The following is a 15101-nucleotide window of genomic DNA, read 5'->3' on the forward strand; positions in this document are numbered from 1 at the left end:
AATATAGATTGAGCTAGCCCCAAAGTAAGTTCGAGACTTGTGTTATGGGATACAAACTCAACAATACTATATTCTATAACAAATACATATATAAAAAATAAACATCCATGACCCGGGTCAATCTGAAAGATCATTTTCCATCATGACCCGACCGGGGATCGAACCCGGGACCTCCAGTGTAGCAGTCTGTGATGACCATTAGGCCACAGAGGTCGTCAAAAATATTAATTTCATAAAAAAAAATAATGCATCTAATATTATTCCATTTACCAAAATCCAATCTTCCTTATCGAGTGTGTTATTGCTAACACTGGTGTCAGATTTTATTCAAGTAGCTTAAAGGCATCTGATATGACTTTTTCTACCTAGACAGCTAGTGTCAAGTAGTCGCATACACAGTAGTGTTAAACTGTCCACCAGTGTGCAGGGTTTCTCATCATGTTTCCGTTCATTGGAAGCCCAAAAGGTCCCAAATTCGAATCCTACTCGTGCCACATGAATTTGTACACCAATCTGACTGACTCGTGTATAGTAGTTTTCATCATAAACCACCACTTGCTTCCGGTGAAGGAAAATAATCGCGAGGAAACCTGCACACTGGTTGATTATTATTAACTTGTGTGTGAAATGGAGAAGGCAATGGCAAACAACTCCATTAATAATGCCAAGAAAGTTGTTATGTTTGTTACATTACACGTAATGACCACGACCCTCAGCCGTGAGAAATACGACTATGAAGAAGAAGCACCTATTGTTGAATTCGTGAAATAAATAAATATAAGAATGAAAGAACATCGCTAACCAGGTGTGGCGGTGCCGAAGGCAGGAGCGGCGGTCGGCGGAGCCTTGGCCCCGAACAGCGAGGGCGCGGTGGAGGCGGCGCCGAAGCCGCCGAAGCCGGAAGTGGCCGGCGTCCCGAAACCGGAAGTCGCCGGCTTGGCGCCAAACAGACCTGTCGTCTGTGGAGAAGAGGCATATTTTAATTTATTTGTGTTTAAACATGTTTTAATTCACATGTCACAAATAATTTTAACTAAATTATGAAAATAACAATGAGATTGTTAGCGACGGATCTGATTAAAATTAACTTGATAACAGCTGTCACTGTCATTGTCACTGTCACATCTTTTGTAAAATGTAGGACACGCCCTTTTTTTGCCGGCTAATGTCGCAAAATTACCTATAATAAACATTTCAAGACAAGGACACTGGTTTTTCTGGCTTGATCGTCACCACATCCCACACGGTCGCACGTCACCGTTCACAGAGATGAAAGAATCTGGAATTGAACCCACGCCCAGTCTGTCCGGGACAGTGCTCTTAAGAGCTGAACTGATAAGACATTATTGACATATTAAATATTACAATATCCAATAGTGGGTCAGAATTTTATCATCTCATTATTATTTTAAAAAAAAGAACCACGAAATATTTGCGATTTTTAAAATCATATTATATTAACAATCCAATTATATATAACTAGCTGTTGCCCGCGGCTTCGCCTGAAAATTTTTCCACGGGAACAGTTATTTTCCCGGGATTTGTAGTGGATAGCATGCTCCTCTTTATTTATTTATATTTGCATACCTATATTCGATAAAACATGTATGTAACACAAAATTGATGTCACAATGAATTAATCATTGTGACATCAATTTTGTGACTCATGTTTTTGGCAAATAAATGTTTTCTTTCTTTCATTAAGTCCTACCCTATGTCAAAATTTCAAGAAGATTGGTTGAGTAGATAGAGCGTGAAGAGGTAACAAACAACCTTACTTTCACATTTATAATATTAGTAAGTTAGCATTATAGCTAATATTTAAATGCCTCTTCAAGAATTTATATGAATAAAAAATCCTGATACCTGATTCTGTGTGTTGGCGCCAAATCCGAATGTCGAAGTGTTGGTACCAAACGTTGACGCTTGCGTGGACGCCGCTCCGAAAAGACCAGTACCTGAAGGAAACAATACGGTTTATTGGTGGAACTTATATATTTACTAGCTTCCGCCCGCGGCTTCGCCCGCGTGAATTTCCCTGCGAAATCGCAACAGGCACTATTTTCATACAAACTTTCACCCCCTATTGGGTTGAGTTTTGAAAAGAAAAAAGTTGTCCATGTTTGTACAGGGTTCTTTAACTACATGCATGTCAAATTTCATTAAAATCGTCTCATCAGCAGATTAACAGTGAAAGCGGAACAGACAGACAGACTTTCGCATTTATAATATTAGTATAGATTTATAAAATAAAAAAAGAAATTGAGATTTGAGATTTCATAGTGATTGGTTGCCGGCCCATCGGCTATGAGAATCTCCTCCTATGACAAACATCGTCTATCTTTCTGCTCGAGTGTTTTATTGCTGACACTGGTGTCAGATTTTATTCAAGTTGCCCAGCAGTGGGACAGGCTAGATTAAAAAAAAAACCATTGCACTCCGGGAGCGCCGGCAGAAATGAAAACTTGAATATCAACGTCGTGCAATGACATTGTAATGTGGCTGTCGTCGCGTCACAATGGCGCGCTGTGATTGGTTCGCCGCGTCTCGCTGTGAATCGATTCGATGGTGAGAAGTGAAAATGAAAGCCCGAATTTCGCCCACTGATAGAAAATTCGTGACACGTCAAAAATGCACAATATTCAAGTTTTCACTTTTGCCGGCACTCCCGGAGTGCAACCAGTTTATTTTATCTAGCCTGTCGATGTCCCACTGCTGGGCAAAGGCCTCCCCTTCCTTTTCTCACAAATCTCTGTCGAGGGCAGCCTGCGCCTGCGCCGTCGTCGCGTGTCCCGACGCGAGTTTAACATTTTTCACCCGTAACAAATAGTGCACAACGACGTTAAACAAGTTTTCACTTCAGAAAACTCACCACTAGTGGCCGGGGCTCCGAAAGCGGGTTTAGCAGCTCCGAACAGACCACCCGATGTGTTCGTTGTGTTTTGTGCGTTGTTACCGAACGAAAACGTGTCTGTAACAATATTATTGTGATAAGCTAGCCGCGCCCCGGGGCTTCGCTCCCGTGGGAATTTCGGGACGAGACTTAACTATATATTCTACCCGTGTACCAAATTACATAACAATCGATCTAGTACATTTTGCGTGAAAGTGTAACAAACACACATCCTCAGAAACTTTCGCGTCTATAATATTAATAGGATTCACATTCAAAATTCTTTGCTCAACTCAGAGTACCAAGGTACATATACATAGGGTACCTTTTATTGCGGAATTCCCACGGGAGCGAAGCCCCGGACAACATCTAGTATATGTATATATATATATATATATATATATATATATATATATATATATATATAAATGTCACAACTTACTGGTCTGTCCAAAACCGGTGGAAGTGTTGAGACCCCCTCCGCCGAACACGCTAGGAGCACTCGTGGTCGCCGGCTGTCCAAAAGCTAAAACAAAACATTAGGTATTCGATTTTGTATGGAACAGCTGATTTAGGGGTTGCTCCCATACAAAAAAGTTGTTCAGACTCACGGACTGAGCGTGTAGACAAAATATTGCCAATGTATAAAAAGTCACGCTGTATAGTATATAAAATTATTTTCGCGTAAGATAAGCGTACTGTTTATTTTTTTTATAATACACAATAGCTTTCCCGAGATTGAAGACTTGCAGCTAGTTATAAAATCGCACCAATTTTCAAAACAAATGTAAGTAAAGAGATCGCTTTAGCGATAAGTCCGCATTTTTATTTTATTTTTAATGGTGCTATTTACTTTGTCTTGTATATTTCGCTTTTGGTGCAATAAATTGTATTGTATTGTAAATAAATATATAGGAACAAATCACACAGATTGAGCTAGCTCCAAAGTAAGTTCTAGACTTTTGTTAAACTATTATTCTATAACATATACATATAGAAAAACATCCATGACCCAGGTCAATCTGAAAGATCATTTTCCATCATGAGCTGACCGGGGATCGAACCCGGGACCTCCAGTGTAGCAGTCTGTGATGACCATCAGGCCACGGAGTTCGAAAATCCATCTCCGGGGTTCCGACGCTTAACGGCTGTGAAAGGAACCAAAAATAAAACAGAGAGAGTTAAGCACTCACTGCTGCCTCCAAACAGAGGTTTGTTTTCAGTTGGAGCCTGGAACCCGCCAAAAACGCCGCCAGTCGCACCTTTACGACCCGCCGTGTAGTCTTCTAGACGTAGTTCCTCTAAGGATTTATTCTCGTACTCCTGTTGACAACGTCATCATCATATGAATGTCAATAACCAGCTTCTGGACCGCGGCTCCGCCCGCGTGATTTCCCTTCAGTGAAAAGTTTAGACTCTTCAACTTATCTGGTTTTTCTATACAAATTTTGAACCCCCATTTTACCCCTTTAAAGGATGAATTTTGAAAAAGCCTACTAAGAAAAGCAGCATAGACCACATAAGGAACCTACTTGCTAAGTTTGAAGTTCCTAGACCCAGGGGTTTGGGCTGTGCGTTGATATGTCAGTCATTCAGTGCTTCTTTTTATATATAAACTAGCTTTTGCTTTCGGGTTCGTCCGCGTAAATTTCCCAAAGGAACAGTTAATTTTCCGGGATGAAAGGTACCGTATGTCCTTCTCCGTACTTTAAACTATACGTACGCAACATTATTAAAAGTTAAGTACATTGAGCTTGAAGAGGTAACAAATAAACATACTTTCACACATTTATAATGTTAGTTAGGATTTCAACAAAATCGGCTCAGCGGTTTAGCCGTGAAAGTATGACAGACAGACAGTATAGAAATATGTATCTCTCAAACCTACAAACAACTTAAATGGAAATAATAATGAGTTGAAAATTTTCTGGAATCGAGCGGGAATAGAACCCGCGCCCCTGTCTATCCGGGACAGCGCTCTTACCACCTGAGCTATCGAGACCGTGCCAGTTCGGCTGAATCAATTCATCCCTTCACGTCTCACGCCGACGTACAGTATTTTCATTAGAGATTAGCAGGTACTTTTAACTAAGCATAAACTAAGTTAAAAAGGATGTGTGATATATTGTATAACAAATCCATTTAAACTTAAATATGAATATGTGATATATATATATATATATATATAATATATCACACGTGCTTTTGACAAAATTTTGAAAATAATAATGAGATGAAAAAATTCTGGATCAACCAACTCTACGGGACTCACCTTCATACAAGTGATGCAATGATGTTTGATGATGACATTCTGCGAGTTCCCCCCTTTCACCACCACGTCGGTGCCCACTAGTGGGTTGTACTTCGTGTGGGCTGTCCCCGTTTGGGCTTGTTGACCGAATGTGTCTGTAATTATGTAGAAGTGTCTGTATCATATAGATTAAATATCTGTATCATATAGATTAATTACAATCTTCTGAAAATCAAAATCAAATCATTTATTCAGATATTAGGCCTTCACAGGAACTTTTTCACGTTATATTCTAAATTAGGTAGAGAGAGAGGGGGGTAGAGAGAGAGAGGGAGATAGAGAGAGAGGTAGAGAGAGGGAGATAGAGAGAGAGGTAGAGAGGGGGGGTAGAGAGAGGTAGAGAGGGGATAGAGAGTTAGAGGTAGAGAGAGTAGAGATAGACAGGTAGAGAGAGGGGGTAAAGAGAGAGGTAGTGAGAGAGGGGGGGTAGAGAAAGAGGTAGAGAGCGGGGTAGAGAGAGAGCGAACTTACTGGTGTTATTAGAAAAGAGTCCGCCACCGATGCTAGTGTTCTGTTGTCCGAACAGCGACGGGCCCGCGCTCTGCTGCGACCCGAACAGGCCTCCCGCGGCGGCCGGCGCCGGCGCCGGGCTGCCGAAACCGAACCCTGGGGAGAACTGGCCGCTTTAGGCGTGTGGTTCCGCCCTGGAATACGGTCACATCCTGCCGTGGACGTCGTATGGAGCGGCGAACTGACTAGGCACTTGTGTAAGCAATAGCCTAAGGAGCCGAATCTTCAAAAATTTTAAGTTTATTGTAAATTAGTTGCCCAAAATGAAAAAGATCTAACAAGCCGTAAACAACATTTATTGGTTGGAAAACAGAGAAAAAGTGCTCAGGTTTATAACAATTTTTAAATATATATCTAACGTTAAGTCGCTAGCGCCATCTAACCATATTATGTTAAAATTAAGTTATTATAATCAATTTAAAGTAAGCAAGCCATCTTGTTATAGTTCGGCTATTCATCACTAGATGGCGCTGTCTAACAGTTATGTTTACACTGACACCGGGCGTCACAGCCGTAATGAATAATTCGATATATAATTAGGCAAGTAAATCAAATTATTGAAAGATTTTGCATGTGTAATGTGTCATTGTTGTGACGAAGTTACAATATCGCCACCGAAACTCACAAGACTTGACGCCGAACGCTGAATTCTGTTCTGTTCAGAAGTTCAGATCAATTATTGACAGTTCCACATATTGCCACGTGGCTTCTTTCGAAGCGCGGACTCTAGTCATTAACCCCCGAACACAAAGAGGGGTGTTATAAGTTTGACCTCTAAGTGTGTCTGTATACGTGGCACCGTAGCTCATCAACGGGTGAACCGATTTGTATGCGTTTTTTTTATTTAATAGCTATTTTTTACGCGACGGTTCTTAGATATGTTTGATCAAAATCGGTTCAGCCGATCAAAATTTGTAGCGAAATTAATATTGAAAGTCTTGTTTTTTTTTTTTAATTTGTTTAACAAATAAACTTGTTTTAACATAGGGACTGGCGCCACCGAAACTCACCAGACTTGGCACCGAACGCCGAATTCTGCGTGGTGGTCGCGAACAGGCCCGCGTTGGTGTTGGGCTGCGCGAACAGGCCGCCGCCGGAGGCCGCGCCGCCGAACCCGAAGCCCGAGGTGGAGGCCCCGAACGGGGCCGCCGGCGTCGCAGCCGACGTGTTGCCGAAGAGGCTCGTCGATGGCTGAGCGCCGCCGAATAGACCTGGGTTCATATCACAAACAAGAATCTTGTTGTAGTTACGGTAACCGTATTTGCATGCTTACAACCAAGAGCGTTATATTCTAGACTAGCAGCCCCGCCCAGCTTCGCTCGGGTAAAACCATAATAAAACTTTCACAGAAATCACTCTAAAGGTAATCAGATTTAATTCAAAATAATTGAAGTTCAGGATTCGGACCATCAACAGTAACAACGTGAATGGTGTTCACCGCTGAGCTGTCTACTCATACAATCTTTAGTTGACGAAATTTTGAATGGGATTATTCGTTATTTCCTTTCGCCCTAATTTAAAACAATCCTGAAACACGTGTTTCATTATTTTTGTTGCAAAGCATTTGTGCCAAGTTTCAAGTAGATCAGTTATTTTTACCCCCTTAGGGGTCGAATTTTGAAAATTCCTTTCTTATCTGAGCACTCAGATTTCGCGTTTATAGCTTCTATGGTTTAGGCTGGGCGTTGATTAGTAAAAAACGATTGTTCTTATATATAGATTTAGAACTGAGCACTTCTATCTTTCCTCTCTCTTTCTCTATTAGAAAAGGAGTTAATTGAGGCCACGTTTAGATATATAGAGTTAGGCTTCTTCTTCTTCATCGAGTCGACAGTTCTAATTGCAACTTGCAACATTACATATATTGCCATCTATACTATTAATATAAAGAGTTCCACCATCAGAAAGGTACATTATCCAAGATTGCTATTAGTATAATAGTATAGATAAGTTACCTCCCCCGGTGGTGGGCTGCGTGCTGGTGCTGGCGCCGAAAGCGGGCGGAGCGCCGAACGCGCTCGTGCCCGTGTTCGCCTTAAACCCCCCGAACGGAGTCGCCGACGAGGTGCCCGCGTTGAACGATCCTGAAGTTGATTAATATTGAAGTTTATTTTTTGCTTTGTTTAATTGTACAATAACTGAGTCCCGGCTTCGATCGGATAAAACCATGATAGCCATGAGAGAAAGCATAGAAACAGACAGACGCTGCGGGCGTGAATTTTGTAATGAATATCTTTACAAAATTCACGCAAATTCATTCAAATTTCTAAACATTTAACATAATATATTAATACTAAAAATGTACGTAAAAATTTGTAAACCTGTCAAATTCAAAGTCAGGATTATATACATCACGTATAGACATCAAAAATTTGCTTAAAACTTTACCGTAAGCGCAAGAAGAAGCGGCGCAACAAACTTCACCGCAGCCTTTTCTCCAAGGACGTCAATTAACATATATATATATTATATTATGTATGTATATCTTACCAAAACCGGAGGTGTTGTTGCCAAAAGATGGTTTCTGAAACATGGTGATAGCCGGCGCGAGTGACGTCACAGGGTAGAAGCTATCAGCCTAAACGGACCATTTTTATCTGTTGACAAACATATTCATAAAACTATACGATATTCATACATATACTTAGGTACATCAAAATAAGCAACTTTTATTCAACGACTTTTCGTGATTCGTAGCTTTTTTTTTTCATATAAAAAAACAATCTAATTTGCGATTCTATTCATTTTATTTTATTTATTGGCACACAAAACAGTTTAACAACATAGCATGTTGGGCTTAAATAGTTCAATAGTTCAAGGGGTACAATGGCTGGTTGAAAACCAAGAATGAAGTGCGCACACCATGATTTACATTATTGACAAAGAGAACAATATACTTTAAATAACAATCAAACATATATATATATATATATATATATATATATATATATATATATATATATATATATATATATATATATATATATGTTTGATTGATATAATTCTTTATGTTAGGTAAAAGCCCATACATTTGTACATTTACATATTATGTAAAATAAATAAAATGTAATTATCTAAATAAAATAAAAATAAAGCCACAAGACGTATTCTCAGTCTTACAATAAATCATTTTTTGTTAGGTTCCCGATGTGCTGTGATCCAACACTGATGCAGTATTGGATCACAGCACATCGTAAAGTAATTACTTTAAGAATGCTATTACTGTAGTCACGCAATCTGTCCCAGAAGGAAGATATAAGTGACCTTATAATAGCAAAGAAATCGGGCATCCTCCCCTCAGCGAACATGCCCGACGCGCTGCAGTAGCGAGGGAGCTTCATAATTCTTCACATATGAAGATATTGGTTGGTCTGGACAAGATGCATTTTTGTATTGAATTTACTGTATAATATGGTTATAATTATAATCGAAATTTAATTAAACACAATGAACAAACTGAAATAAATGTTCAAAAACTTAAATCAGTTGATGAATTTTATGTTTAAAGCTATTCAGCGATAAGCCACAGACGTCAGGTACCTGGTCGGAGTTGTTACATCTATAAAAATTATTATATTTACGGCAGATAAAATTCTACATATCTTAACTCCATGTAACATCCAAGCAACACGAGACAGTACAGTAGCGTTATGTAGCGGAATCGAACATAAGAGTTAACATTTTATAGAAACGACATTAAAACTAAAAAAAGGATTTTTTTTGTATTTATCACGTTTAGACAAAAGTCGTAGAACAAAAGATGTCAGTCTCTATGTACCTTATGCGCCTTTGGAAGGTTATGCGTTAGATAAACCCTATATAATAACATATCTATACTATTATTATAAAGAGGTAAGCATTTGTGAGTTTGTATGATTTCAAAAATTCCGGATGTCCCGGATAGACAGGGGCGCGGGTTCAATTCCCGCTCAATTCCAGCATTTTTTCATCTCATTATTATTTTCAAAAATAAGTTTAAATTTACAAGTGTGTGTATGCGATTAATTGCCACTAGATGTCGGTAGGTAGTCATGTAAAGTTATAAAAGTCATGTGAGATGCCTTTAGGCGACTTGTATAAAATCTGACACCGGTGTTAGTAAATAATGCACTCGAAAAGAAATAAAGACTACTAACTTTTATTTTTTTTTTTTCAAGGAAATCGAACCCAAAACAGATTGGAAGTAAGGAAAAATAGTGGAGGCTATATCAATTTTTTACATAGATTCAGTATGATGATGGCTCTAAACAGGAATCGAACGATTTATATAACACTAGGGTACTTTTTATCTCGAAATTCGCACGGGACCGAAGCCCCTGGGCGCAGCTAGTGATCATATAAAGAGCAGTAATGTACAAAAGCGGTGGTGTTGTAATGGTTAAGACGCCCGTCTGTGGATCGAAAGGTCCCAGGTTCGAATCCTACTCGCGCCATATGAGTTTGTACACCAATCTGACGCATGTATAGGAGATTTAATCGTCCACCACTTGCTTCCGGTGAAGGAAAACATCGTGAGGAAACCTGCACACTGGTTGATTCTTATTAACTTGTGTGTGAAATGGAGAAGGCAATGGCAAACCACTCCATAAAAATGCAAAGAAAGTTGTTGTGTGTGTTTCATTCCACGTAATAACCACGACCCCCAGCCATGAGGAATAGTCGTATTCCTCATGGCTGAGGGTCGTGGTGAATGAAGAAGAAGAATGTACAAAATCAAAAATCCTTATTTCAACTTCAGATATGAATAACACAGTGTTATCTGTGCTAATTATTAATCCTAATCGTCCAATTGATTACGAGACAAGAGTGACGTCATCGAGTATCAAATATAAGACTACGCCAACCTACATACTATATTGGTCGATGAAAACTTACTATACATGAGTCAGATTTGTATACAAACTCATGTGGCACGAGTAGGATTCGAACCTGGGACCTTTCGATCCACAGGCGGGCGTCTTAACCATTCCACCACCACCGCTTCTAAGATATATTTGATCAAAATGTATATGTCAACAAAAATTCATGACTTCTTATACTAAAGATTGTCATTAATTTCGAATGTCAATTTTGATAGTAGTTCTAATAATTTGTATGCTAATTTCAATCATTATAATAATCTGTGATTTTAATTCGAAATCCAGGGCAAAGCATCATTTTCAAGAGAGAAAAGGTATTTCTGGATTCCATGTTCGGGGCTGTGACGTAGCCTCAGCTTAGCTTGAACATAACGGAATTTTTTCATTTGGCTGAGCTTTTACAACGCCCGCCTGACGTCAATGCTCATTGGGAATGCTATTCAATCAATAAATTTAGGAACGAGATTCTGGTCTATAGTATAACTATTTACCATTCCAAGTTCCCTGGCATAGATTTAGCTCGGTAAACGACACGAAATTGAATTGTATAATACTATCGATAAAATGCCAGCGGCTTATATAGGCGTAAATCGGTCGTCTTAAAATTAGTTCTTAAGGAGAGTAGAATTAGTTATTCTAGGGACCAGGACCACACCCCACAACACTACCTTTATCCATGACAGAATTTGATTCCTCATTTTCGAAAAGGCAATTTTATTTATCTATTCATAACAAGTTTTGTTTTACAAAAAAAATTCCACATGCTTTCTTGTAATCAGAGATTTAGTTGCATTCGACGCGTGAGTTGCATTCTTGTTATAAAGATGAAGCATACAGAATTTTTTGTCTCGTTTTGTCAGTGTCCAATTTTGGTGTGATGGTGACAAAGCATATTTGGGCATAAATTATGTCTCATTTAATAATGAATAACAGGATATTTCGATTTAATTTTAGACGAATCTTCCGACTCGGGACATTTTGTATAGCGTGTTCGTGTGTTCATATCTGATAATACAAACTTAATACACTAAAAAACCACCCATGACCGAAAATAATATAAAAAGCCAAGGATATTTAATAAATAATAATTAAATACTAATTAAAATAAACTAAATAAAATAAAATAAAAAGTTACCTGATGAAAATATATAAATATTATTTAAAAAAATTCTTGATATATTTTTTATTATTATACCCCCAAAAACTATTTTTTATTTTATGCACTTTGTGTGTGTTTGTGTGTATGAGTGTGTGTGTGGTGATTTTCTCTTTTGTTTTTAGTTTTTTTTTTTAACAGCACTGCGACGTCGTCGTCGTATATACGTAGATTAACGAAGAATGGAAAGGAAATTTAGGTAGAGGTATTTATATCATTGTTTTGATGACTCATCTGTGAACCATTCGTGGTGGCACAGTACAAAAACATCGGTAGTATACATTTATTAATTTTTCAAGTGGATGGTATTGTAGAAGTTGTTTGAGGTTTTAGAATATTCGATGTAAATATTTCAAGACATGATGACCTCTTCACGCTCTATCTTCTCAACCAATCTTCTTGAAATTTTGCATACATGTAGTTTGAAGTATGGAGAAGGACATAGGGTACCTTTTATCCCGGACAAATAATTGTTCCCGCGGGAAAATTTCGCGGGCCAGCTGCGGGCAAAACCTAGTGGTTGTATATTTTAAAAAAATGTATATTATTAAAAAAAAAAAAGAAAAAGAAAAAGGGGCAAAAGGTTCAAAGGGCTCCTCATTATTTAAATTTGTATAAAACTAGTTTCGCGTAAAAAGTAATCATAAAATTATAGATAAAATATGGACGTACTGACTTTTTTGCACTGTGTCATTGCACCATATTTATAGAGATTGAAACACTGTGACGTCACATTTCGCCGAACACTATGAGGAAATGTGATAACAAATCAATGTAGCATTTGTTTGTAAACATTGTGACAAAACTTGGTGTTTTTAACCGACTTCACAAAAGGAGGATGCTATGCTACGCCATTTTGTTTTGATAACTTTTCTTAAATATCAATGTATATACCCAAGTGGAAGCTGTGACTACGTGATTTGTAGCGTGTGGTTTCCGCCCTAAAAAATGGATGTCGTATGAGGCGACTAAATGATCAGTGTGCACAACTGATAAGCAACAACATATAGGGTAGATGTTAGACAGGCGGCCGCACGGCGGTCGTAAAATCACAGGCACAATTCAATAAAGATTATTGTTGATCCTTAAATTTCGATTTGACGATTTTAAACCGGTCAGGAATAAAATCGGCTATGTGCATGACAGTAAAGGAAATTTTAACTTAAGTGGAGTTTATTTTTATTTAAATTGTGATTTAACTATGTGCTGCAAGCATGTGCTTATTTTTTCGCAAACCATATGCGTCACAACTAATAATGAATCCAGGGCATTGCCAGAATCAATTTTTCTTATCGAGTGATAATTATCCTTATAATAAGGCTGAGGGAAAAGATAACAATTTGTAATCTATGATTTGTTATATAATTATGTTGGAATGGGCAAAGATATTTATTACCTGCCATAACATGATGACAATGCAATGACATTGTAGCTAACATTTTGCAGATTTTGATTTACGATCATAGCCTTTTATAAAAATAATGTTATTTTTTGCACTTTGGTATTAATAACAATAATTGTAGTATACATGTCAATAAAAAATGTTAGTTACATTTTATTTATAATATTATAAAGAGGTAAGCCTTTGTGAGTTTGTATGTTTGATGCGGGTAATATCCAAAAGTACCAAATCGATTTAACAAAATTACTATAGGTTACATTTTATCTCAAAACTCTCACGGAATGGCATTGTGTACATTATAAATTAGCAGCCGCTCACAGCTTCATTTAAGTAAAAACATAATAAATTATACACCTAAACCTTACTCAGGAACCACACTATCTATTGGTGAAAACCGCATGAAAATATGTGCAGTAATTTTTGAGTTTATCGCAAACAGACAGACATGGCAGAGGGGTTTGTTTTATATATATAAAATAATAGTAAGGATGAGCTGTAGATATTTTATTTCAACTATCCCAATTCCATTGTAATATGAATAAAATATTGTACCTGAGGATATTGAAGCAGGCGAAGTGGCGGGTAAACTGTTAGTCATATAACTAATCGTATTTTGTTATTCTTTCCACCTTAGACAAGGACCATTACTACATTTCTTCCTGTGAATGCCGTACGAGGCGAGCAAGGGACAGATCTGATAGGAACTCCCTGGGAGGGTTGACGTCAAGTAGGCAATTGTTTTTTTACAATCACAGCACAATCAAAAATGTTAACAGTTTATTTTTTTAAGCAGACTCTAGGCAACGTCATAGACCGAAACTCTACCGGGAATACGAGATGAGTTACAGAGTGTAAAATAACGGTAAAGGATAAAAATCTGACAAAAATTCAGTTTACCTTCAGATCATAAAAATGGGGTTAACCTAGAAAATTAACCAACTAAGATTGAAATTATAGAAGAAGTACATGTGCAATTTGTATAAAGCAATTTAAATAAGAATGTAGGCTTATAACATGTGATTTTGTTTAACAAAACTGAGAATTTTTGGGCAAAATTTGTGATTGACGTATAAGCCGGCGGAATTAAAAGGAAACATTAACTTTGCTCCGTTGGCAGCCTTGATATATTTAAAATTCACGACATGAAATTTAGAGATAAATTTAAGTTAAAACGGTGAAAACAAATAAAAATAACTATCTTCTCACTAAAAGTAATTTTACATAACACTTATATTGTTCATTATTTGTGAATCCAAAGTGACGGTTAATTGTTAGATGACCTACTCATTTTTTCCGCCTTATACAAACAACGACACATTTTATTCTTCTAAAATTCTAAAGGACTTACATGTACCACAGGAATTAAACTATATCACGCAGGAGCCACTAAATATCTTGAAACAAATATAATCATTAACACGCAAGATTAAATAGTTTAAACACACGAAACTGGCTTGAAAACAAGACTAGCCGCGGGCCCGCTAATGATAAAATCACAATGACATTTACTACTTGACTTGACATGTGTCATCATGTGTCTGTGCCATATATGCATTTGGCAGCATGCCGCTATCTTGCTGCATCTCTGCATGAGGTGACCGGTGCAGCCTCTACACAGTTTGCAATCGGCAAAAAATATTAACCACTCCGTACAACGAAGTACTTACTAATTCCATGATATTAACATAAGGTTACTGCATATTATCCCGCCAGAGTACAGCACTTTTGGTATTTTTGCCTCCATTGGCAATGTTTGTGTACTTTAGTCGTACCAGTAGAGCCATCTGCGCTGAGCTTTGTGTTAGAAACTTGATTTTCACTGAAGATCTTACCTGAAAGTACTCTAAAATAAACATTTTAATCGACATAGCAAAAGGCGGCAAAGCTTTTGTATACCTAACATACAGTGCTGTACTCTGGCGGGATAAATGTGCATTGGGAAATATATTTAAATGATTCTTTCTAAATCT

The 15101-nt window shown here is 37.7% G+C and overlaps 1 protein-coding gene across 3 annotated transcripts in view; it reads right to left on the minus strand.

Moving 5' to 3' along the window:
- The window catches only part of Nup98-96 (Nucleoporin 98-96kD), a 62343-nt gene extending 47704 nt beyond the window's left edge, over positions 1–14639 (minus strand). For 2 of the 3 annotated variants that reach the window (XM_053766907.2, XM_053766905.2), the window contains exons 1-11: positions 14480–14639; positions 8205–8311; positions 7670–7798; positions 6725–6925; positions 5676–5810; positions 5166–5299; positions 4087–4216; positions 3336–3419; positions 2873–2971; positions 1867–1958; positions 803–959 (exon numbers count right to left, since the gene is read on the minus strand). In XM_053766907.2, the coding sequence (XP_053622882.1) occupies positions 803–959; positions 1867–1958; positions 2873–2971; positions 3336–3419; positions 4087–4216; positions 5166–5299; positions 5676–5810; positions 6725–6925; positions 7670–7798; positions 8205–8247 (1204 nt within the window). In that variant the 5' untranslated portion in view covers positions 8248–8311; positions 14480–14639. Of the gene's footprint in view, positions 1–802; positions 960–1866; positions 1959–2872; positions 2972–3335; positions 3420–4086; positions 4217–5165; positions 5300–5675; positions 5811–6724; positions 6926–7669; positions 7799–8204; positions 8312–11708; positions 11872–14479 lie in introns of those variants that run through there. The other variant, XM_053766906.2, reaches the window with a different exon arrangement.
- Between the last annotated feature and the right edge of the window lie 462 nt (positions 14640–15101).

This window comes from Plodia interpunctella, chromosome 29, assembly GCF_027563975.2.
Source record: "Plodia interpunctella isolate USDA-ARS_2022_Savannah chromosome 29, ilPloInte3.2, whole genome shotgun sequence".
Taxonomy (NCBI): domain Eukaryota; kingdom Metazoa; phylum Arthropoda; class Insecta; order Lepidoptera; family Pyralidae; genus Plodia; species Plodia interpunctella.